Below are 24,363 nucleotides of genomic sequence, written 5' to 3' on the forward strand. Positions count from 1 at the left end.
CTCTCCCCCGAACCCCTACCCCCCACACACTCCTTACCAGGAACCAGGGACCATCCCCCACATGAGCAGACACTGAAGCCCACAGATAAGTGACGGGCGTATCCCTATTTAGTGTAACAATAGCACATCAAAACATTAAGTAATCTATAGCTAATTTCAGAGCAGCAGGTTTGGACAGTGCATACATCAGATGACAAGACGTGTGGAGCTGTTCTTGCATTTTATGAATCAACAGGAGGCATTTGTGAGTGAGTGTGTGTGTGTGTGTGTGTGTGTGTGTGTGTGTGTGTGTGTGTGTGTGTGTGTGTGTGTGTGTGTGTGTGTGTGTGTGTGTGTGTGTGTGTGTGTGTGTGTGTGTGTGTGTGTGTACGGGTTTGTGTGAAAGTAAGTGAGGGCCCTGTCCATCCTGTCGCACAATAAACAGTTTGTTTCCCAGGAGCACCCCTCATGTTCCTGTTGTTGGCTACGTCGCTGCTCACTGGGAAACGTCCTGGCCTCTATTGTCCAGGGGTCAGGGGTCACAGGATGCTTCTAAAGGCCCAAAGGGGGAGGTGAGAGGTTGGATGTGAAGCATGATAAAGAGCCTTCCCCTCTAGAGAAAAGAAAACATTAAAATGTACTCTTCTTGCTCTCTTGTCTTTCTCTCTTTTATTCTGAAACACCGTTATTTCAAGAGTTTTGTCGAACTAAAGTAGAGTTTCTGGTTAGAATAGAATGTCCGACCATTTCTTAATAAACTTCCTGACTTTACTGCCTTTAGTTATTTTTTCATCTGAGTAGACCACTCTTCCCTCTTCGCGTTCTATGTATGTCTTAATTAGGTACTTCAATATAGTGATTTCCTTCAAAGGGGGACATAGTATACATGCTTTCCCACAAAAGTATGGGAATTACATTTTGACCAAATTGGGGGTAACGCAGATCATTAAATAGAAAAAACAACTAAGAAAGGACTGCTTGTGTCTTGGGTTCTCTAGCATACAATGCTGCTTATACCTCGGCTACAGAGCGACAGGCCTGGCAAAGTCTATACTGGAAGGTCCTGTCTGAAAATCATGCTGAATAGTTGATCAATTAACAGCTTTATCAACAGAATATTAAATACAATTGTGTGACGTGTATACACAGCTAGTTTTTGAATCTCATAGTATGACTTGGAATTTTACATACAAAGAAGAAGCAGACATCCATTACAAAAATCGGAGAAATGTCTCAGACTTGCTCTCTCTTGAAACTGCTATGCTTTGCAAAATTAAGGTTGATGCACAGCAGCTGACCGTAACTGCTTGCGGTCATGCATACCTATATACAGTATGATAATGTAATGATCTCTCCCAATAATTTGCATTTATCTAAACAATAACGCATCATCCTCCCAGGCCTTTCTTCAAGCTGAGGCGTATGCCAATGCTATTATGCTTGCACTCAACTGAAGTGTACAGGGGGATAGAAGTGCATAGGAGCTTTTTAGCCACAGTGGGTACCTGTGGGTACCTCAGGTAAAATCGGAATAATGGAAGCCAAGTATACAAGGGTAAGAGTCATTTTTTAAAGAGAGACAGAAGTGGCAGAAGTGTTTGACAGCCAGAGTGGTTGTGGTGCAGAGGTTTAAGAATACATCTAAATCAGTAGAGTACAATGTTTAAATTGTTTATCATAAATCCTAATCTAAATTAGTTTGATGTGGGATTCAAATGCCCGGCTTGCTTTACAAGGGAATAAGTTAATTATTTCTCTATTGCTCAGTGTACACATGCTCTTGAGCTTAGTGCACTTTAACCAAAGAGAGATTTAAGACCTCCAGTCTGTCCTCAAACCTTGTGTCTTGAGGGATTTGGATGAGTCTATGTGCGGTCTCTGGACATTCTCAGAGACACATCCATATTGTTTATGGTACTAGGACTTGAGCTTTCTGTGATATTCCAGATGCTCTTTGGCCAGGATGTTGTCAGGTTACTGCATGTTTATCTTGACATGTTATCTGTTGTGTCATCAACACACAGGTTGTTATAGTACATTACAGTAAATTATAAAGATGCAAAATAGTTTGTTAACAGTATTTGTGTAATAATACTGCAGCTCTCAAAGTCCTTAAAGCTCTGACTGCTATGAACCAATTGCTACTCAATAGATTGAAATTCTACTTTGAACAAGCATTCAAACTTTTTGCATACAGAAAATGATTCTGAGTGCTTTGTAGTTGAATCTGTGGGAAGGCTTAAAGTTATATGCAACTGAAATATGATTCAGTGTAGGTGTTACACTTGTCTTGTTTTTCATCCAACAGTGATTCGGAGCATAGTACTTGTAGTTTGAGTTACATATCTTGTATTTTCCTCGTGTCTCAACCCTCACCCCTTCTTGCCCTAATGGTATCAGATTGAAACCATTGGAGGGGGAGGTGACAGCTGGAAATGCTTTTTTTTGGGGTCCATGGATAGTTTATTTTCATATCAGGCTGCAGGAAATGGATCTTGGAGACATGTAACTATTGGTTTCAGTACTTTGTCAAATGTTTTATGAGACAAACAACACTGTCATTGATGTCACTATTATAAAACCTGTATTTCTGCATGTTATCTGTTCTACACTGATAACAAACCCAGAGTAGTATTCATCATCATGAGTGGTCTGGGCTATCTGTCTAAAATCTCCAGGTATGCTAGTAATGTGCCACTATCTGAGCTGATTAGTCTATGTATGGTTTGAATATTCTGGGTGCACTTTGACCCCTCAGAAAACATTTCCTGGCCCGTTGTGTTTCTTTGTCTACAACTGGGTCTGGCATGACTTGGTTTCCCACTTCCCCAGCCCCTTCAGATGGTGGGGTGCTTTTACTCTCTTTATGACCAAATAAATCTGACCGTGCCAAAGAACAAAAAAAACATGGGATTAAAATTCCCCTTTTTCTGTGTCTTGAAGAGCCCAGCTGCACGGCACTGTTTGTTTTTCAGAGCACGGTGCAGCTGCACAGCCAAGCATTTAAAAGTAAGTAGGCTAGTGCTAAGCAGAAATTACTTGTTTTTATTGGCCCGTACGATCCCTTTCACTAAGTGATAATTGTGTTGCAGAATTAGTGGAGAAAAGAACAACAGTCTGGCTAAGACAATTTTAATATGCGCAAATATGTCTTCTGTTTTGGGGCGTTTTGGAGTATTTTATGCTTTTAGTAAATATATATATATTTACAGTAGCTCTTTTTAACACAACAGTGTGACCTTCACAATCAACTATTACTGTGGGGTGATTGGTCAGTGTGTCCATCATCAGATAAAGACAGAACGTGGTGAAGTAGTGGGAGGTATTGTGATGCATGTGTGATTCCTAAACACAAAGAAGGAATGTGGAGCAGCAGGTAGGACTATCTTCCATGCGATTGGTCAGACGGTTCAGACAGGTTGAATGTGAATGAGCATGACCGCTCAGCAGGTTTATGAGTACCTTCACATCTGAATGCACCCTCTCAATACTTGGCAAGGCCTTGGGAAGGACTGATCCGTCACAGAGGGAAAGGGGGTCAGCCTTTCACTGAATATCCTGGTTTGCTCTTTACCAAAACAGAATATCTATGCCAGCCCTTAAACACTGAAAAATGAAAACAAGTTGTCCATTCAAACATGATGACCTCGACATTTGAAGAGAGCCTTCAGTATAATTCCACATCACCAGAAAATAACCCCTGTATCTATTTTTCACCTAGAGTGTTTTCTCTCTGAGCTAATAAATAAAGATACTGTATTATCGTAGATCAGCATACAGAGATTTTTCCTGTGCCCATTAGTGTAGTCTCACCGACAGTGGAGAGAAAAGCCTAGAAATAACATAGGCCTATTTTTCCACAACATTCATTCCTTCCACACCCAAATCACAGCTGTAGACACACGGTTGGTACCCAGGAGCACGAGGCAAATGCCTGAAGAAGGTTGTGTAGTAATTTTATGGTCCAGAGTTTTACACACTAACACATAAAAATGATGGCTTCCAGACTGTCCATTATATTGGACAGGATCTTATGTGAAAAAGGGAAAGAAAAAAAACTATAAAAAGTAATCCATGAGAGAAATGAAAGATCCTATAAACTGGGAATAACTACAACTTCTCCTGTGGATTCATTCTGAGAAAAACAGCTCGGACACTAAAAATATGCAAAAGACTTGTGGTGCAGTTTCCCAAGGCCACAGAAAGGAAATAGTCTGACAGTTTCTCCCTGACCTCTTTACTACCCCTGTAACCTCTAAACAACCCCCACGGGGGATCCTGTCTCTATGTGTAAAACAGACAAAAAGCATCCTGGAAACTCTAAACCCAAAAGAATCAGGGGACATGAGGAAGGCCAGTAAGCCTGTACATAGCAGGGCTCAGTCAAGAGATAATCCGTGGCCCACACAGACCAGGCGCCCAGTTTATGGTGTTGTAGTATGGCCTTGGCCATTCTACAGCAGAGCACCATGGTTATTGTTGTCTTTGCAAAGTAAGCAACTTTAGTGAGGGCAGTGGTGTGAAAACCATCTCTCTACTTCAGTGTCTGCTCCAGTCCCCTGTGTTGACATACAGGACAGGTGCAGCTGCTCTCTCGAACCCTATCAACTAACCACACACACACACACACACACACACACACACACACACACACACACACACACACACACACACACACACACACACACACACACACACACACACACACACACACACACACACACACACACACACACACACACACTGACACACACACACACACACACACAGCTTGGATGTCACAAGATGCGGGTTTATGTGGACAAAGCCATTTTCTTAAATATCTCTGCAACAATCAGCAAGGCATTGCTGGGTTAACACAGGGCCCACAGAGATGAAAACAATGGGTGGATTCTTCTTGGTTGAGGATGGCTATGGGAAATGGCAGGGATGCCAGTACTGATAAGTGACTGAGAGTCTCGAGTTACTTCCAGCTGTCTACAGCTATGCATGCCTCTGCTCAACGTATGGTTCATGCATAATGAAAACCATCTCAGACACGTAAAACTCCTAAAATCTGGCGGACATATTAAATAAAGTCAACATTCTTTCACTTGTATAGGGTTTACATCACAGGAAAGGACCTCCAATCCTCCAAGGAGCTCTGCTGTGCATCCTCAGCTGACAAAACACCAGACAGTTAAAAAGTGCTTGCCTTGCTAACTGGATCAATAAAATGTGTGATGGCAGAATGGGAGAGTCCCATATCTGAAGAGAGACTCATTTTGCACAGTCCAATACAGGGGACAATAGAGTATATTACATTTTTAACAGTGATTTAGGTAAATTACAGTAATCTTGCATTGGCATGTCAACTGCACTAATTGGGAATAAACTAGCCAGAGGGTATAGTTGATATTACTGTAACTTTACATTTTGTACTGGATTGTAAAACTTAACATTGTGTACCAGAGCTTTTTTCAGTTTTTTAAATAATGAATTGCTTCAAGCAAATGTGGAAGGCATCAAGTCATTTTTACAGGGTAGTTAGTAAAATTGTTGTCATGCATGGCACTCTTCCCTTTTCAGTGTTCATTAGAGTGGAAATAGGGTTAATCTAGAGTTGTATATGAATGATCTCAATAGGGCTGAGTACCGTGCTGGCTCAGTCACCAGGGACAAACAGGGTTATGTGGAAAACAAGTGCTGCACTGCATTAACATTACCTCAATACCAGCGAGTGCCTCTTCCTGTCCATTTGGAAAATATAAGGATGTTTTTAAGAGGAGAGGAGAGTGCATTTGGCAGGCTTTGAAGTTCTTGGCAATAATGCTCCTTAAAAGAAACCTCTGCATTACAGAGAACACAAAAAGGTATTTCAATCAAAGGACCGGGCACAATTTTAGGGAGCCATGTAAACCGTAAACACACAATGGAAGATGCACTGATACATGTTTCCTCTTGACCGTGTTTTTGGGGAGTCTTATAAAGCAGAACTGTATAACGTATGACAGGATTATCAGTATGAACAATTAAAATGTGCTCATGTGAGCTTTAAAACCGGCTAAATTGGGATTATATTCAGTGTTAAGATTCACTGAATTTAGACAGAGATAATGTGACTCTTGCGTGTGAACAAAACATAGTTTGGATCAATGTAGAAATGAACACCTTACCGTATCTTGAAAAATATAGCTTTTGAAAATTAATACTTTAAGTGCAACACAAGAGAAACTGAATGAATAAAATGCTGAAACAGTATTTTATTTTCTCTTCTCTGCACAGTTTACTGTTTCAGTTACACCCTCTTGGCAGTAAAAACTGTCATCTAATATAGTGTCATCATACAGTTTTAACTACCACGTACGCCCTACCAGCTTGAAAAAGGGGCCTTTCTTTAGAGAAAACGGATATGAAGTTATTTAATAAAACATATGATTGCATGAGGCACTCCCACTAAAAGTCAGAGTGCTGTCTGTGGAGGAGATAGGAGGGGGAGTTAGACAAATAAATAAACATGGGGACATGGCTGTATGAGTTGCGGGTAGCCCTGTCAATCAACAAAACATCAGAAAACATTCTCAATGAAGTGGAAAAAATATGTGGTTGCCTCTGAATAACAAAGAGAAAATGCTTGAGTAACTTCCAGCAACAATTCTAATAAACAAGATCTTTGAATAACAATAAAGGTGTTACGGAAAAATCCCACTTGAAGAGAGAACTTGTACATTCTGAAGTAAATCAAATCAAAGATCAGTATGACAGAAAGAACAACTTATCATTTTTCCACCTGTGAAACCAGTTGAATAAGTTCAACCTGCTTTATATTCACAGTTGCTAACTGGTTTCATTGTTCAATTTGTGACACACTGAATGGCCCTAAGGGTTAATAAAACATGTGTCATGTTCATGTGTGGATCAACATGTACATTTAGGAAAGCTTTGAAGTTGTGGACAGTGGAGTGAGACTTGAACCTGTAAGGACTGAGATAGAGGGGACAGCCAGTGTGGAGTCTGACATGTCTCTATCCAGCCATACATACATGTCACAGTGACTAGCTGGGCTCTGCATGCCATAATGTGCTCAACATAACACTGCAGATCAGAGCAGAGAAAAGAGCACCTAGAAAACAGTGAGGCAAATTCGTGACTAGGAGGCCGGAATTAGCTCTGAATTAAACATTACTTTGATGGAAAACTGATTGAGTGAAGATCGGCAAAACATAAAAGAATGACCTTGAATTTAGATAGGCACAGAGTATCCCACCCCTTCTCTCTCTTCCTCTCTCGTACACACACACACACTCGTTCTATTTCTCTCTTTTCGCTCTCTCTCTCTCCAGAAAGGAAAAAATGGGCATAAAGTCACGTAAGACAAGCCAGAGTTGAGAGAACAACTTCAAAGTAAGGCAGATGCAGGGACAGCACCCTCTGAATACATTTTCTGGCCACCAGTCGATCTGCCCTCAGGCTAAGATTGTGGCTGTTCGCATCTCTCCTGACCCCTCATGAGCTCCCAGTTCAAATGAATCCCTCACTAACAAGGAAGACATGGAGAAAATGAGAAATAGAAAAACATGATAAGAGTGGATATTTAGAAGAGAGAGGGATTCTATTATCAACTGTAGAAGTGCTGTAATAGGTTAAAGAGCCTTCAATTTTATTCAAGAATATATAGTACGTATTAATGAAGCACTACTGTATTAATCATTACCTTGCTGTATACTCCCTTGAGTTTTCACTTCATCATTCAGGTATAAGTGCTATGTCGCAGTGTGTTGCTTTTGGTTCTTACATGTATAACAGCATGTTTTTCAGCAGTAGTACTTCATAGCTCAGTGACATTGATGCATCCATGAGAATTGTCAGTGTGTTGGAGATTTTTGGTTCAGGAGGATCTAAGACCTAAAATCTATGTTGTTGTAATTAATTAATTAAATATTTGATTGGGTAAATCCTTCATAAGTGTGTGGTGTGTGAATGAAGGTAATTATGTCTACTGGGACACAGGATCAAAATCACATACACACATTCATTCACGCTTGCTCAACCACCACACACACACACACACACACACACACACACACACACACACACACACACACACACACACACACACACACACACACACACACACACACACACACACACACACACACACACACACACACACACACACACACACACCACACACTCTGGAAGGAGTCAAAGGACTATTATGTCATGTGATGCAAGGTGCCCTTCAATTAGAAATTGAAATCCTTGAAAATAATTGGATAAAACAAAGAAAATCATTTGTACCTTTCCTCATGATAATTGACTTGTGTAAAATAATCTATGCCTGAAAAATTGTGTAAGCACCAACAGTCGGTAGGAGTAAGTATTGTGGTTGTGGTTAGGTTATCCATTTGGACATACAATAGAGCAAGAGTTTTCTGTGCATCATGGGGAAAATGTTTTGTGTTATGTGCTGGGGATGCAGTAGGGCAAGAAGACACTGGGATGTAGCCCTTGGAGCAAAAATGTATCTGCGTGTGTGGAACTCTAAGCTGGGTCTATTGTTCATGATCACCATACCTGCAATTCATAGTGATATGGTACGCATGTGCAAAACGCGCACTCACACACACACATGGGGAGTGGGGCTCTAATGAGGCCCTTGGAGACTCTGCTGGATTGTCAATCAAGCATCTGCATGCTGACACGCGGTCGACAACATCAATGATATTTTTCCCAAACAGATAAAAGCCTGTCAGATTGCATCAGAAAAGAAGGGGATCAGAAGTCCATAGGAGTTTTGGTGAGAAAGATGAAGAGGGAGGGCTGAGGGAGGACATGAGGAAAGAAGAGTAAAAGCAAAAGGAAAGAGGGCAAGAGTAAAAAAAGAATAAGAGAAAAAAATGAATGAAAAGCCGGAGAGAAAGAAATTGTGGGCATGGAAGAGAAGATGATGGTGAAAGTTTTCTTCCCTCCAAATGTACACTATACAGTATAGAAAAAAGTATGTGGACACCCCTTCAAATTAGTGGATTCGGCTATTTCAGTCACACCCATTGCTGATTGGTGTATAAAATCTCCACACAGCCATGTAATCGCCATAGACAAACATTGGCAGTAGAATGGCCTTACTGAAGAGCTCAGTGACTTTCAACGTGGCACCGTCATAGGATGCCACCCTTCCAACGAGTCAGTAGAGCTGCCCCAGTCAACTGTAAGTGCTGTTATTGTAAAGTGGAAACGTCTAGGTGCAACAACGGCTCAGCCATGAAGTGCTAAGCCACACAAGCTCATAGAACGAGACCGCCAAGTGCTGCGTGTAGCGTGTTAAAATCGTCTGTCCTCAGTTGTAATACTCACTACTGAGTTCCAAACTGCCTCTGGAAGCAACGTCAGCACAATAACTGTTCGTCGGGAGCTTCATGAAATGGGTTTCCATGGCCGAGCAGCAGCACACAAGCCTAAGATCACCATGCGCAATGCCAAACATTGGCTGGAGTGGTGTAAAGCTTGCTGCCATTGGAGTCTGGAGCAGGGGAAACGCGTTCTCTGGAGTGATGAATCACGCTTCACCATCTTGCAGTCCGACTCCCACGGACGAATCTGGGTTTGGCGGATTCCAGGAAAATGCTACCTGCCCCAATGTATAGTGCCAACTGTAAAGTTTGGTGGAGGAAGAATAATGGTCTGGGGCTGTATTTCATGGTTCGGGCTAGGCCCCTTAGTTCCAGTGAAGGGAAATCTTAATAATACAGCATGCAATAACATTCTAGAGCAGGCCTGGGCAACTCCAGTCCTCAGGGGCCTGATTGGTGTCACACTTTTGCCCCAGCCCCATCTAACACACCTGACTCAAATAATCAACTATTCATGATCCTCAGTTAATAATGCAATTACTTTCAATCAGGTGTGTTTGCTAGGGATGGGGGAAAAGTGTGACACCAATCAGGCCCCCGAGGACTGGAGTTGCCCAGGCCTGTTCTAGAGGATTCTGTACCTCCAACTTTGTGGCAATAGTTTGGGGAATACCCTTTCCTGTTTCAGCATGACATTGCCCCCATGCACAAAGCGAGGTCCATACAGAAATGGTTTGTCGAGACCGGTGTGGAAGAACTTGACTGGCCTGCACAGAGCTCTGACCTCAACCCCATTGAACACATTTGGGATGAATTGAAATGCCAACTGCGAGCCAGGCCTAATCGCCCAACATCAGTGCCCGACCTCACTAATGCTCTTGTGGCTGAAAGGAAGCAAGTCCCTGCAGCAATGTTCCAACATCTAGTGGAAAGCCTTCCCAAAAGAGTGTTATAGCAGCAAAGGGGGATCAACTCCATATTAATGCCCATGATTTTGGAAGGAGATGTTCGACAAGCAGGTGTCCACTACTTTTCGTCATGTAGTGTATTTTCTGTTGTGCCACTCCTCCAGAACAATATTGTAGATCTGTTTACTATGAATCATTCAGTAAATCAAATCTAATTGTATTTGTCACATGCGCCGAACACAACAGGTGTAGACTTAACGGTGAAATGCTTACGAGCCCTTAACCAACAAAGCAGTTAAAAAGTAAGAAAAAGTAGGTAAATAAAAAAAGGATATAGTAACACAATAAAATAACGAGGCTATATTTATTTTTTATTTAACTAGGCAAGTCAGGTAAGAACAAATTCTTATTTACAATGACGGCCTACGCAGGCCAAACTCTAACCCGGATGACGCTGGGCCAATTGTGAGCTTCCCAATGGGACTCCCAATCACGGCCGATTGTGATACTGGAATCGAACCAGGGTCTGTAGTGACACCTCTAGCACTGTGATGCAGTGCCTTAGACCGCTGCGCCACTCGGGAGCCAATATACAAGGAGTACCGGTACCTAGTCAATCTGCAGGGGTACGAGGTAGTTGAGGTGATTGATGTCATTTGTACAGTACATATAGGTGGGGGTAAAAGTGACTAGGCAATCAGGATAGATAATAAACAGTGTGAAAGTGTGTTTATGTGAGTGTGGCGTCAATATGCATGTGTGTGTGTGTATGTATGTGTTTGTGTGTGTGTTTTGTGTGTGTGTGAGTGAATGTAGTTTGTGTGTGTTGGAGTGTCAGTGTAGTATGTGTGTGGGTAGAGTCCAGTGAGTGTGCATAGAGCCAGTGCAAGAGAGTGAAGTATGTGCCTCAGATGAGGGAAACTTGCTTCTGACTTCAACTAGATGATCAGACAGATCCCTTTCTGACAGTTATAATCATTTATGCCCTTCCTCAATGACACTTCACCATTTTTATTTTCAGTACTTATCAATAGATGCTGTACATAGATTCCATGCAGGGAAAAAATGACTATATAGAGTTGAAATGAATATATAAAGTTTTAATTGGTCAGCTTCAGCTTCACAGATGTGCACTTAAATGCACTAGGCTACACCAGTATATAATGCTGAGCTTAGAAAAATGCACAATTTCCAGGGTTAGGGAAAGATCGCATGCGACAAACAGGTACTAGAATATTAATGCACAGTGACAGGTATCATTTGACAATTTTTCTTCTTTTGCCACATTTCTGAACTCATCTGACAGTCACAGATATAGACATGATTCGTAATAGGTGATGGTCAGAGGGGGAGGTGGATTTAAAATAAATTATTACATTAAAATTAAAAAGCAATCTATTTATCTTTGAGAATATAGCTAACCTCTTTGGAAGTATATAAGTATAGTAGAAACATGTCTTTAATCATTTATTTCTCCTTATATTAGCTGGAGTGTGTATACGTGTTGGCGTCGTCCCTGTTTATTAGTCAACATCACACATGTAGATTCCCCTCGATGGTATCTCCAAAAGCCCCAACTCACTGCAGAGGGCATCATGCAGCTGGGGTTAGTGCAATGGCCAGGACAGTCCTGTCTAGGTGGGAGGGCTGGAGATCCAACCTCATAACAAGAGGATTTCATTACCAAACTGAACCTGAAGCTCTGCTAACAGACCATGCTGCTGGGCCTTGCCTTTCCAAGTGTATTGTTCCAGGAACACACCAACACACAATTAGCATGGCAGCGTGTAATTAAGACTCTTTTTTCTGAGCCTGTCATTATCACATGGCTTCAGCCCAACATGGTTCCTGCATGCTGCTGCTGGGTTCACAGCTTGGACAGGAGACAGGGATGCATGGGATGACATGAGCATGAGGTGCTGCTGATGGGTTCACAGCTTGGACAGGAGACAGGGATGCATGGGATGACATGAGCATGAGGTGCTGCTGCTGGGTTCACATCTTGGACAGGAGACAGGGATGCATGGGATGACATGAGCATGAGGTGCTGCTGCTGGATACTGTATTTATTTTCTTTGTGCTGCTGTATCCATCAGCAGCACAAATAAAATAAATACAGTGTTGTTGGAGGATTAGGTATTTCTAAAGATTACTGTATAGGTTTATCATATCATAATATTTGGTCTGCTTGATAGAAACCCCGACTTCTCTCTCTGTCAGAAAGTGAAATTCTGTCAGTAAGTGCCCACTGGAACAAATGTTTATGAATATTACTTTCTCTATTTCGTAGAACAATTTGCCTAAAAATAAGATACAACAAAAAGTAGCTACTGCAGGCAGGCTACGTTGAATTTTAAAGATTTAAATTAAAGTATAGACCTATTAGTTGACATTGTCATGGATCTTGGAAGCATTGTTAGTCACATAATAACCATTGATATCTTGCTGATGTTGAAACAACAGGATACTATTTCCATATGAATGGTAACGTTGTAATGTGTAATATGGTCAAACTGTTCCTTTAAGCATACCCGTCTACATGGTGAATGAAGTGTCGTTTTTCAGCGTTAACTCCTCCTTTGCATTCTGAACAAGTTGCGCTGTTTCTTACACTTGAACAACCAAGTAGTTTCTAAGCGCATTCCCCGTTAGCTAATGTGGAGGGAAAGAGGGTTCTTTTTTTACCTACCCGAAAATATAGATTTGGCACCGGATATCATTTGACAGTTAATATAAGAACATACGAAGGTCGGTTATTAAAGGTAAACTTCCTCGAAGTAAATATAGTTTTGATCGAAACTCTTGACTGAACGAGAGTGTCCTGCGAAGAAAGCAATAGCTGTGGTTCGATTTCCATGCTTATAATAAGACTCATCTTTTGCCTGTCGAATTGAAACTCACATATGATATTAGGAAGTGAAATTGGACGTCATCCTTGAATTTAAATTGGTTCGTGCCCAGTTTGTTTGCCTGTGAGCGTCTCGGGAAGAATATCGAAGTTGCATTCTTCAGCACCCATACGGAGGGAGAGTGGGTTGCAACTAACCCACTGGGTAGAGTGAAGAAGACACTTCTGGGAAGTTGCTTTATCCGGCTATTGACGCCGAAATTAAAACAGTTGCATTTGGTGGATTATTGGAGAGGTCATCATCATGGAAAAGTTGGAGATTATTCAGTATATCAAAATGGAGATGTGAAAACGTGGCATTTTGTTTTTCACACGGTCAGTTTTGGGTTTATTCTAGTGCACAAACTGGACGGTCCCCCCCTTTGCAAATAGACGATTTATTTCGGTTTGTTGGAGCGATCGTGCATTCTTGTCAACTTTATCAGGGAGAAACTTTTTCATCAGCAAAATGCCACAACTTAACGGAGGTGGTGGTGATGATTTGGGGGCGAACGATGAAATGATATCATTCAAAGATGAAGGCGAGCAAGAGGAAAAAATATCCGAAAATGTATCAGCGGAGAGGGATTTGGATGATCTGAAGTCTTCGTTAGTGAACGAATCGGAAAACAACAGTAGCTCGTCAGACTCCGAGGTAAGGCCGTTATATGCTGATCTGAAGTCTGATCTATTGCAAACGCGTGTCTATAGCCTATAGGCTTTATACTACATGCCCATTTAAAAATTATATTTTTTGGTATAGCCTATTGCTGAAGTAGACTACTATTACATGTTTTCCCCTTTTTGTTCTGTGTGTGCCTCTGTCCTTGTCAGCAAGCAGAGCGGCGCCCTCAACCAAGACCAGACTTGGACAGTTACGAGAAAACCAGGGATTACTTTAGTGAAGGTAAAATCTGTCACTTGCAATGCTACATTGTTACATTTGCTTTACTATTGTTTAATGCATTTCATATGTATGTGATGTCCCTTCTCTTTACTGATATTCATGCTCTGTCCTTGCAGCACTCAGAAGACAGCAAGATGGTGGCTTTTTCAAGAGTCCCCATTATCCTGGGTACCCGTTTCTTATGATCCCAGATCTTACCAACCCCTACCTATCCAATGGGGCCCTCTCCCCTAGCGCAAGAACGGTGAGTGACCATAACAAAACGAATCTACAATGTAGGCTACTCTTCAGTGTTGCCAGTTATCCGCGTTGCTTTCCACTGAAGGCATGTGTAAAAATTGGTTATGCACAACCAGACCGCCATATTCCCTTCGAGTGGCCTCTCAAGGAGTAGGCTAACTAGTTCTTTGTTCTTTTGGGATATTTTTCCTCCTGTCAGCCTTCTGTAGGGTACTAACTGCACATTTTTAGGCTCGATCTCTAATTCAGATGAAGTGCATGATTTATCTATGTGTTGGTCTATTTATTTCGAGGCAGAAGTGATTATGATAAATATGAGCAGTAAAGTGTTTTGTAAATGTGATTCTTCAACGGAAGCTGTGGCATTCGGGTGGTTAACAACTTATTAGGTACTAAGTACATACTACATTGAGGACCATGAATTCCAAAGCCCATCTAATGTTCCATAGAGCCCAAATTCAACAATAAGTATGAAGGAAAACTTTGCAATAATGATAACTTGTGGGTGATAGCCAACATGTACTCTTACAAACAGACACTTTATGCACAGGGCATCATCAGATGTTGCAGTCAAGAGACCTAAGCAAAACATGTAGGTGGCCACAGTAGTGTCCAATAACCTGTCATCCTGAATGTGCTTATTTTCAGGAGTTGACTGTCCTGTCAAAATGTGTTTTCGCCCAGTTATTTACCCAAAATCATATGCCCATGACTTAGAAAGTCATTTTCTTCTTTAAAATTATGCCTACTGTAATTTTCCATATACCACAATGTATTCCAGGTTGTGTGGCATATTATGAAAAAAATACTGAGACCTGCTTGTTCGGGCAAATTAAAGTTTTCTGCATAAAATATATATTTTTAAGAAATAATATAACTTGTTACCTTAGATATCTGTATGCTATCCATTGTGTATATAATTCACAATTAAATAATGTGCATCATTATCAACTAAATAATAGTGCAAACGTCATTAAAATACCACCTAATGAAATAATGTTGTTGTTAAGATAATTTCCATCCCCCAGTCCTTCTCACCCTGAAAAGACAGTGATTTGGATGGGACCAGTCAAGCATTTCAGTGAAAAGCAATTACCCTCTTTCTTTCTCTGCTTTTCCCTGCCTACTTTGCACTGTTCCAAACCAACTCTCCCTGCCTCCTTTTCACTGTTCCAAACCAACTCTCCCTGCCTCCTTTTCACTGTTCCAAACCAACTCTCCCTGCCTACTTTGCACTGTTCCAAACCAACTCTCCCTGCCTACTTTGCACTGTTCCAAACCAACTCTCCCTGCCTACTTTGCACTGTTCCAAACCAACTCTCCCTGCCTCCTTTTCACTGTTCCAAACCAACTCTCCCTGCCTCCTTTTCACTGTTCCAAACCAACTCTCCCTGCCTCCTTTTCACTGTTCCAAACCAACTCTCCCTGCCTCCTTTTTACTGTTCCAAACCAACTCTCCCTGCCTCCTTTTCACTGTTCCATACCAACTCTCCCTGCCTCCCTGTACCTTCCATTCAATTAGGGAGGCGTTTGTTGACCATTGTTATTCTGATCAGGCGCTTGATGGCTTCATTGGAGGTCTCCATTGGGGCTCATTAACTAAATGGCTACTCTCTACACACAAGTTGCATACCACTGTGGAGATCCTCTTTTGTTCCTCAAGCCATTTGTAGGGATAGGCAATTAGCATAATTGTTGCATTTAATTAGCATGCCTGTGTTTTTTTCCATGTTTAATTTTCATCCTCATGGACATTATCTAGATCTATTCCAATTCTTGCTTTAATTTCGGTTCCTTCGATCTATGGTTTGAGCAATACTCATTTTTTTGTACACTCCTTGCCTGAATTTGGCAATGAGATTTCAAAAAGTTTTTCAAATTAAGATAATTTTCTTTACAAAATGTTGTATGGTCCATGTTTGTGCAAGCAATCCATGCTGCTCTCTCACGTCACAAAAATATTAATTGTGTGGACAAATATACAATATTTTCCTTCTCACTGCTTCCTTCTTGATGTTTTTCATCACTTCCTCTTTTTTTGTGTGTGAGTTGACCAAAATGTAAATCCTATCCAAGGTCAGTGATATCAGAAAAAATCTGGGTATTTTTTGCAAACGTGCCAGGCCCTATTTACTAATAACCTTCCATGTTGTATTCCTTACAGCACTTGGTATTTTAGCAGAACTTGTGATCAAATAGCCTATTTATTATGTTGAGTTAGCGAAATAATAAGTAAGTACATTTTACTTAACCCTGTCTTGAACTCACGTTGTTCCTCATTGACCCCTCACACAAAGCATGCTGGGACCTAGAGCTCCACCGCCGCATGGTTTTGATTTGGTTTAGAAAAACAAACTCTTAAACAAAAAGTTAGTTAGGATAGCTGTCAGTTTTCTTTCTCAATGTTATACGCTTTAGGGAGGGATCCACATTCCTTCTAAGCCTTTCCAATTTGGAGCTATATCCCCTTAATGACATGAGGAGGACAGAATCAGGTCAATGGGATGTATTGAGCCCACTCTGTCAATCAGCACCACCATGGTAGAGAAACTACAGTGAGACAATGGCTGGCTGGAATACTCAGGATATTTACTGAACAAGTAGTCCTAAACTGCACATTTACTGGTATTGCCCCATTGAGCTGAATAAAACTCATTGCCTGGGATCTAACAGAAAATGCTCTGAATTCGAATAATCTGATAATGTATCATCTTTTAAGCCTACAATGACAGTTTTTGAACCGTTATGCCAAGTTGGATACAGCTGCATTTAATAGAGAATACTTGTCACTGGTCTCTGCTCAAACATTGGGTTAACAAGTTTGTTAAACTAATGAGTTCCACAGTAACATTTGCTCTGTACATACCTTCAAGGTTTCCTAATTGGTTAGTTAGCTGGAGAGTGTGACTGAGGTCTCTATACAGGCTCACATAGTAGATAATTAGTCTTGTTGAGTTTGACAGCATTGCTCCAGATTTGGGCAGAAATGAATTAAGGGCAGAAAGATATTATACGGTACTTTTGTATACTTTTTAGCCATTAGTTCTGAAAGTAGCGCCCACAAGCCAAAAGTGATCCCCGAAAATTGGATACTACGTCACAAATGTGCAGATATGTGCACCACATCATTTGTCTCTCTCTCTCTCTCTCTCTCTCTACTGTGTGTGCATCTTACTAGCAGTCACTCAAATTGCGTGGGCTGAAGCTTGTGGGCTGAAGCTCATTGGCTGAAACTCGAATTGCTAGGGGGCAGGCCCACGTTGGGGGAGTAAATGTTGCTTTCAAACTAGGGATTTTGTGGCTAATTGAGGTAAAACTGTAATTCTGCTCATAGATTATGCATGTATGAACTACACATTGGCACATCCCAGCCTAAAGCGGGAGGTTTAAAAAAATATTTACTAGTTGCCAAAGTACCGGAGCATGTCTTCAATTTCAAATCAGTTTCATACAGTAGTTTGGTGTTGCAAATATTCTGTTCTCGAGCTCAGTTAAAACAGAGCTCAGAATTAGAATAAGGAATGTAAACACAGATACTGGAGCAGTAAAGGTACATTAACAACACGGTCTCCCTTGCTTTGAACCAACCAATTGATAACAAGCGTAATAGATGTATCATAACTTTAGTAGTAATTAGTGAATGTTTAAATCTCTAACCTTTAGGTGGAATTGTTTGGGAAGTCTTGCTTTTTCTCCCCAAGGTGCATTCTCTCTGTCTCTGGGACAATGTTGTCGACAACTCCCCCTTCTGGCCTCCCCCAGTAATATAGATACTATGATAATACATGGGCATTTTCAATCAATTGATATGCCATGTTTTAGAAGAAGTAGTGTGATGTCCAGACGAAGAGAGCAGTTACAGAGGCTTCTCAAGAGACCACCATGCTTTCTCAGAATACGCCTTGTTTCTTTTAGTGTTTCTGGTTTAATCTAGTATTGTATGTCAATTGTTTTGAGGGAAAACTTGAGAATGTGGATATGACAACCCTATCGTGAGCAATGGTAAGACACTTTGGCTCAGCACAACACAAATCCCTAGAGGGAGAAGCATAACTGATTTAGTGGCTGTTCTGAGCTGAAATTCCACTGTAATCCGCTGAGGGTTCAGGAGGAACTTTGCTTTTGGAAATCCGTTTTACTAGACTTTTGTCATGGGTGCAGGGCCAAGGAGGCTGTCCCCTGTGAGGTAGAATATCAGACGGTGTTGTTTTTAGGCCTAGTGTAGATGTAATTAAGAACTCTCAGTGACGAGTGCTGGAGGAGTTGTTCCAGACTACAATGTTCATCGGCCCTATTATATTTTAGTCAAGATTGTTTTCTTTTTTAAAGGGACACCCTTTGTACAATGTTGTCAGTAAACAGTGATTTACCTCTTGTGTGAGAGGTGTCCGTCATGTCGGCTAAAGTCAGTTGAATACAACTAAATCAAATGCATGTATTCTAGTCAATCATGGGCTTTGAAATAGGGCTGTTACTATGTCTGAACATGTCAGTTACTACAATTGCATGCTTCACTGACGTGTTCATTTTTCCAGCCTTGCTGATGGTTTTGGTGTTTAAAAATGGGTAGACAAAGACAAGTAAACAGTGGCATTGTCCTATTGAATAAAAGGACCTCTCCTTGTATAAGCAAACAGTGTTTGTGTGGAGCAGTCTTTTCATCAGGTAGGACACTGCCTTTTCCTCTAACCTTGCAGTCCCAATGGTGGAGGGGTGGTTGAGGGAACGAGCATCGGGGGAGGTTCTGTGGCTGCTCTGCTATAGAGGGAACAGTGTCCACGCTCATTCTGACAAGCCTCGATACTGTGCGACTGCTGAAAGTCATCTCAATGTTAGCTGGCAAATATTTTTTTACAAGGACTGTGTAAACAGAGCTAACATTTTTTTACTAGGTTTATGTTTTAGAAAAGTTTTTTTTCTTCAAAGGCAAACAAATCTACATCAATTTAGTAGCAGCTTTTTGATTAAAAAAAGATTGCACACGCCCTCAGGGACGTCAAGACCAGCTAACATCTCACAACTAAAATTATTTATTTGTCATAAATGGTCTTATTGTTTGCAATGGGGGAAATTAAATGCTCAAAAAGCCTTATTATTTGGCTAAACTGAAGTAAACTACGAATCTGAAGAACGGTGTTCTACTAACCCTTTAATATACAGCTCTAACTCAGATTAAGTTCTGATATGTCTTAAAGACGGTTTGAAAACATTTCTCTAGTACCCACCCATATTAATTGAATGAATAGAGTATAAACCAAAGACTTGTTTTGATTTTGGTTTCTACTGATTACTTCATGCAGTGGTAAAGGTGCTACTTAGGTCTTTGCTCTGGATTCTCAGCACAAATCTCTTCCTGTGTCTCGGGGAGGATGGATATTTCTCTGTATTTCATCTTTCGGACTTAGGGTTGTTCATGTTCGGTTCATAACAGCACTTGTATTGAAGTGTGTGAAATGGTGCCAGTCCTGGTCTCTATTCCTCCCTCTTTGGTCTCTGTGGAAAGCATGAGCTGGCGTCAAATCCTCCCGCCATCCCTCGCCTGCTAGCTCACCACCTACCCACCCTCCCTCCCGCCTGCCATTAGAAATTCTGTTTATAGCACTCGCTGGCTTCTCAAGAGCAGGGCCCATCAGGAGCATCTCGGCACCCTTTGAGGAAAGGATAACCACCCCCTCAGCCGCAGACTCCCTACGTTCTGTGACATCAATGAATCCTTTTGAAGTGCCAATATGAATATGTGTGCAAATGTGTTTTTATCAATTTATCCCAGATATGTGTTTTGGTCTAACCAGAACTACTGCAGAGTTTGAGATGTAGTACAGTACTTGTCTTCATGAAAAAAAATTGGGACTACTTTTTGTCAAACCTGATAGATATTTTGCCAACCAAAGCATGAATACCTTTCAAGTCCACTTTGATAGCATCTGTTTTACTTGATACAGTAAGTAGAAATGTATATGTTATTTGTGAAACAAGTCACCTGGCCTAGTTTTCCAGGTTTAAGTTAGGAGCAGGTTGGAAGGCATCTGAGTAAGTGTTTATGACCATGAGTCAATGGCTTGAGTCAATGTAATGCTGTGCAACATCAAACCCCGGCAGCAGGTTTCAGGAAACCACACGTGGATCATATATACCTGTATATCACTCATTTCACCTAATATCTTCAACATTGTTACTGTGTAGGCAGTTTCCTGAACCTCTCCATGCCTGAAAAGAAAGACAGCACAGCACTGTGTGGTGTACATGGACGTGTTGATATTTGCAGCCCTCTTTTAGCAGATTCTCTTATTTTTCTAGCGTCTTTAGGATAGGCCGTGATGGGGTTCAGAGAGTCAGAGGAGTCAAGGTAGTGGAAGTGCAATTTGATTCTCATTGACAAACCTGTCATCTTCGGCATGAAGGTAAGGGCTAAGCCATGACCAGTGTGATATGTGGAATTCTCCCACTAAACAATGGAGCTCCCAGCAAGGCCATACAGCTGTTAACTGTATTGAAAGTAAAAAGGTTGCCATGACATGAGCTGGAGGTTGTGGGGGCTGGATCATATATCATATGAATGCCAGCATGTCTCATGCTCACTAATGTCTATGGTCTCCGTTATTAGGAGTAAGCCTCCGTTTAGGAGGGAGTTTTTCTCCCTAGTTTTATCAGGGGATCTGGGTAATCAATCTGCCTCCCAGGTGATTGGGCCAATCGCTGATTGATGGGGAAGGGGGCACAGTGACGACACCACTACTCACGGCTTTGGGGTTCCTTGTACGTGGGCCGCACTTTGCAGAGACTTGTTTATATTACATTAACTAAGGTTAGCTCTCAAAGTGTACACTAAAGTTTTCATTCCATGCTAATAAAACCTGATTGTACAGCAAAAAAAATCTAATCTAAATAGGTTTTATCAGTCTGGTATTACAAACAGCTGTTTTTAGTTTAAGTTGTGCATGCAGCAGAAGAGCGAGAGGGGAGCAGAGAAGGTAAGAGGAGAGATTGTTGATGAGATGTGGTGGTGGGAGCATAAACTGGGGCAGATATAGGCCTCACTATTCCTTTGCTTGTTATCCCGAGGTCGGCCAGCTTCCAGACCTTGAGGCTCTCTCTTATTTGAGGGATTCTCTCCCCCACAGAGCTGCACTACTCTGCTATGGACCAGAATGCATTGCCCTTTCCTCACAGGCCAATCAGAGAGCTGCAGGATACTGTCAGATCCTACAGATCTAGATTCCCTGGTACTTAGATTTTAATCTGGTCTCACTTAAATTCATATAAATGCCATGGAAATAATTTTTTAAGGCTTACTCTGCAACTTTTACTTTTAGGAACGCAGGATAAAGTAAGTATAGTAACTACTGGTAGGTTACCATAGGTTAATTGTGTTTGTGAAGTGTATATACTAGTATGGCCAGATTAGACTCTCCAACCTATACTATATAAAGAAATGGTTGGGTATCTTTCCAACATGAGTTTAGTTGTCAGTGAGCGGAGCAGCTGTTGTTCATGTTGAAGTTGTAAATCAGTGTGTCTCATTCCAGCACTGCTGGTCCCGGCTTAAGTCTCCTGGTAGAGCCATCACGTTGCACCTGCATGCATTCTAAAGGTCCTAGATACCACCGTGACACAGTAAGATGAGGACATGTTTTCTTGGACATTGGACATAAGTGTCCTTCTGTCATAAGACCTACGTACTTGGTGATTACATGACACGTTGAAAGATTTGTGAGAAACGTGTGTTAATGAACATGCAGTCCATGTAATCAATACAATGTCATACAAGTTCGCTAAAGTGTGAACTGGTGTGCTACTCCCATTTCAACTCTTATTACAATGTCATACATATTGACAGTGTAATAACACTAGTGTTTATAGTACACTAGTGTAATGTAAGCTTGCATACATTTACAAGCAGCAGATGGATGTATTGGAATGTTTCTTCGAAGAGAGTAGCTGCTACCCATTTTACTGAATGTCAACATTTATTAAATCACTTTAAGCTTCTGGAGATAAGGATTAACTTGTTCAGTGGAGGATGTCTGGGGAAGATGCAAGACTTTCAAACAAGGTTCTTTGGATAAGGCATGTAGGTGGAACATCACTTTTGGACCTGTGACAGAGCTTTCAGTGTAATGCCATAAACTGAAATGGTTATTTAGTTATCATTCAGCTTGTTGATGTGGATGTTGTCCTAACATTTCAATTCTCCATTTGCCTCTGGTTGCCTTTGCTGCCTCCAAGTAATCCCTGTAAACCAATTGTACTTGTTAAGGAGTCACAATGTTCTGCAGAGCATCACATTTGATTAAAGCAAAGACACAAGTCATCTGAAATGTGTAGCTTCGTTGTCTCCACTTGTGGATCTAGTTAGTCAGACGAGATGTAAAATTGTCACAGCTTTTAATTGTTTGATTTGTAGTTTTTATGGCCTTTCATGGAATATTTCAAACCATTATGCAATGTACTTGATTACCATGAATAATACACACTGATGCATTCCAGCTGAGATCGTCAAGCTTTAGTTTCAAGTGATTTTGGGATTTCCCCTTCTCCTGCCTTTTAGCAGGGACATGCACATAGGATTGTCTACCGTTCGCCAGCCACGAATAATTAGCACCTCTGAACAGTGTCGGCAGTCAATCTCTTTTGTGTTCACACAGCAAAGACCTTGGTCGTCAGTCACTCAGCCTGGTTAAAGTACTCCAAACCAGAAGGTGGCTGTAGCGTTGGCAATGCTTGTCCGTTTGTGTTGCTTAGTTTATGGTCTAGATTCCAATGTTAGTTTGCTAGCTGCACTAATATTGCTATTTTGTAGAAAGCCCTTGTTGATACTAGCCAGATAATTACCTACCAAGATGACGAAGAAACAATTTAATTCACTCTCCATAATCACATACTGCCAGTGCCAGCCCATAGCCAAATGTTTAGCTAGCTAATGTTAGCATATTCATTAGTTAGCACAACATAGCTGGTTAGCTAGCTAAGGACATTGCACCAACTCGGCAGCTAACAAAGGCAGTTGTTTCCAGGAAACTAATACACTGTGATTTAATTATAATGGCAATACTAGCTACGGTGGTTATCTAGCTTGGAGGAAGTATTTAGTGTTGTTTGCAATGCATCTGTGCACTTAGCTAGCTACCATCCCATAGCCTACATTTTCATATGGGTAGCCTAGCTGGCCAGTAACCGAAAGGTCGCTGGTTCAAATCCCAGAGCCGACTAGGCGAAAGATCTGTCTGTGCCCTTGAGCAAAGCACTTAACCCGAAATGTTGTCACCCCTGTTGGCTCCGCCACGTGGGGGGTTGTGCTCTCTGATTGACTAAAAGTCAAGTTGTTGGCCACTGACTAGCATTGCGATTCTACAAGTGGGAACGGCAGATTCGTCACTACCAGGTCGGCACGCAGCAGGTATCACTTTTGTTCTAGCAAGAGTAGAAACGGCCTCCTACTGTGATAAGTACCTATCGGCAGTGAGATTCTCTGTGTTTTTGATTCTTTAGATTATCCTTGTGATTTGTTCATTTGACGCTTGTCCTTATTTGGCTTAAAGATGTTTTCAAAACTTTGAAACAGTTGTCCCCTAGCATCATCAATAGTATAATAAAAGATAAGACTTCAAATTTAAACATGTTTAAGAGAGGGGTCTCTATAGGTGCAGTTGCAATATGGCGAGTTGGAATGATTAGATGCAAACTCCTCCACACCTTCCATTGGTATAATTTCTCATCCATTTACATGGTTTGATACAAAATCCTTACAAACGTGAATGACTTATTTGCTGCATAGTTAGACCAGTTAGCTACATTAAAAAAGCTCTAATCAAGCCTATATGACATGAAGTAAGCCAAGGAGTCCTTTTGTTTGATTTGTACATGGGCTGGAAAGGCCTGCTATTGGAAATCCCTGAAGCAGGCTTTGGGGGGCAGGTCTGATTCTCGTGTGAAATGGGAAGGATCTATAGCTGTGGGCTGAGTTGACTGGGGCTGTATGGGTGTGTTGGCAGCGAGAGCTCTGGTCATGAATAGGGTCTTTGACTACCTCAGACTTGCCCTAAAAAGCAGGACAAAGACCCCAGGGCAACTACTTCGAGCCTCACAGCTGAGCTACAGAATGCTGCCTTC

At 41.4% G+C, this 24,363-nt stretch overlaps 1 protein-coding gene across 2 annotated transcripts in view; it reads left to right on the plus strand.

Moving 5' to 3' along the window:
• The first annotated feature begins 12,850 nt into the window (after window positions 1-12,850).
• The window catches only part of LOC120021019 (transcription factor 7-like 1-B), a 51,549-nt gene continuing 40,036 nt past the window's right edge, over window positions 12,851-24,363 (plus strand). For both annotated transcript variants that reach the window (XM_038964705.1, XM_038964763.1), the window contains exons 1-3: window positions 12,851-13,761; window positions 13,941-14,013; window positions 14,130-14,257. In XM_038964705.1, coding sequence (XP_038820633.1) covers window positions 13,576-13,761; window positions 13,941-14,013; window positions 14,130-14,257 — 387 coding nt within the window. In that variant the 5' untranslated portion in view covers window positions 12,851-13,575. The remainder of the gene's footprint in view (window positions 13,762-13,940; window positions 14,014-14,129; window positions 14,258-24,363) is intronic.

The sequence above is a fragment of the Salvelinus namaycush genome, chromosome 1, assembly GCF_016432855.1.
Source record: "Salvelinus namaycush isolate Seneca chromosome 1, SaNama_1.0, whole genome shotgun sequence".
Lineage (NCBI taxonomy): Eukaryota > Metazoa > Chordata > Actinopteri > Salmoniformes > Salmonidae > Salvelinus > Salvelinus namaycush.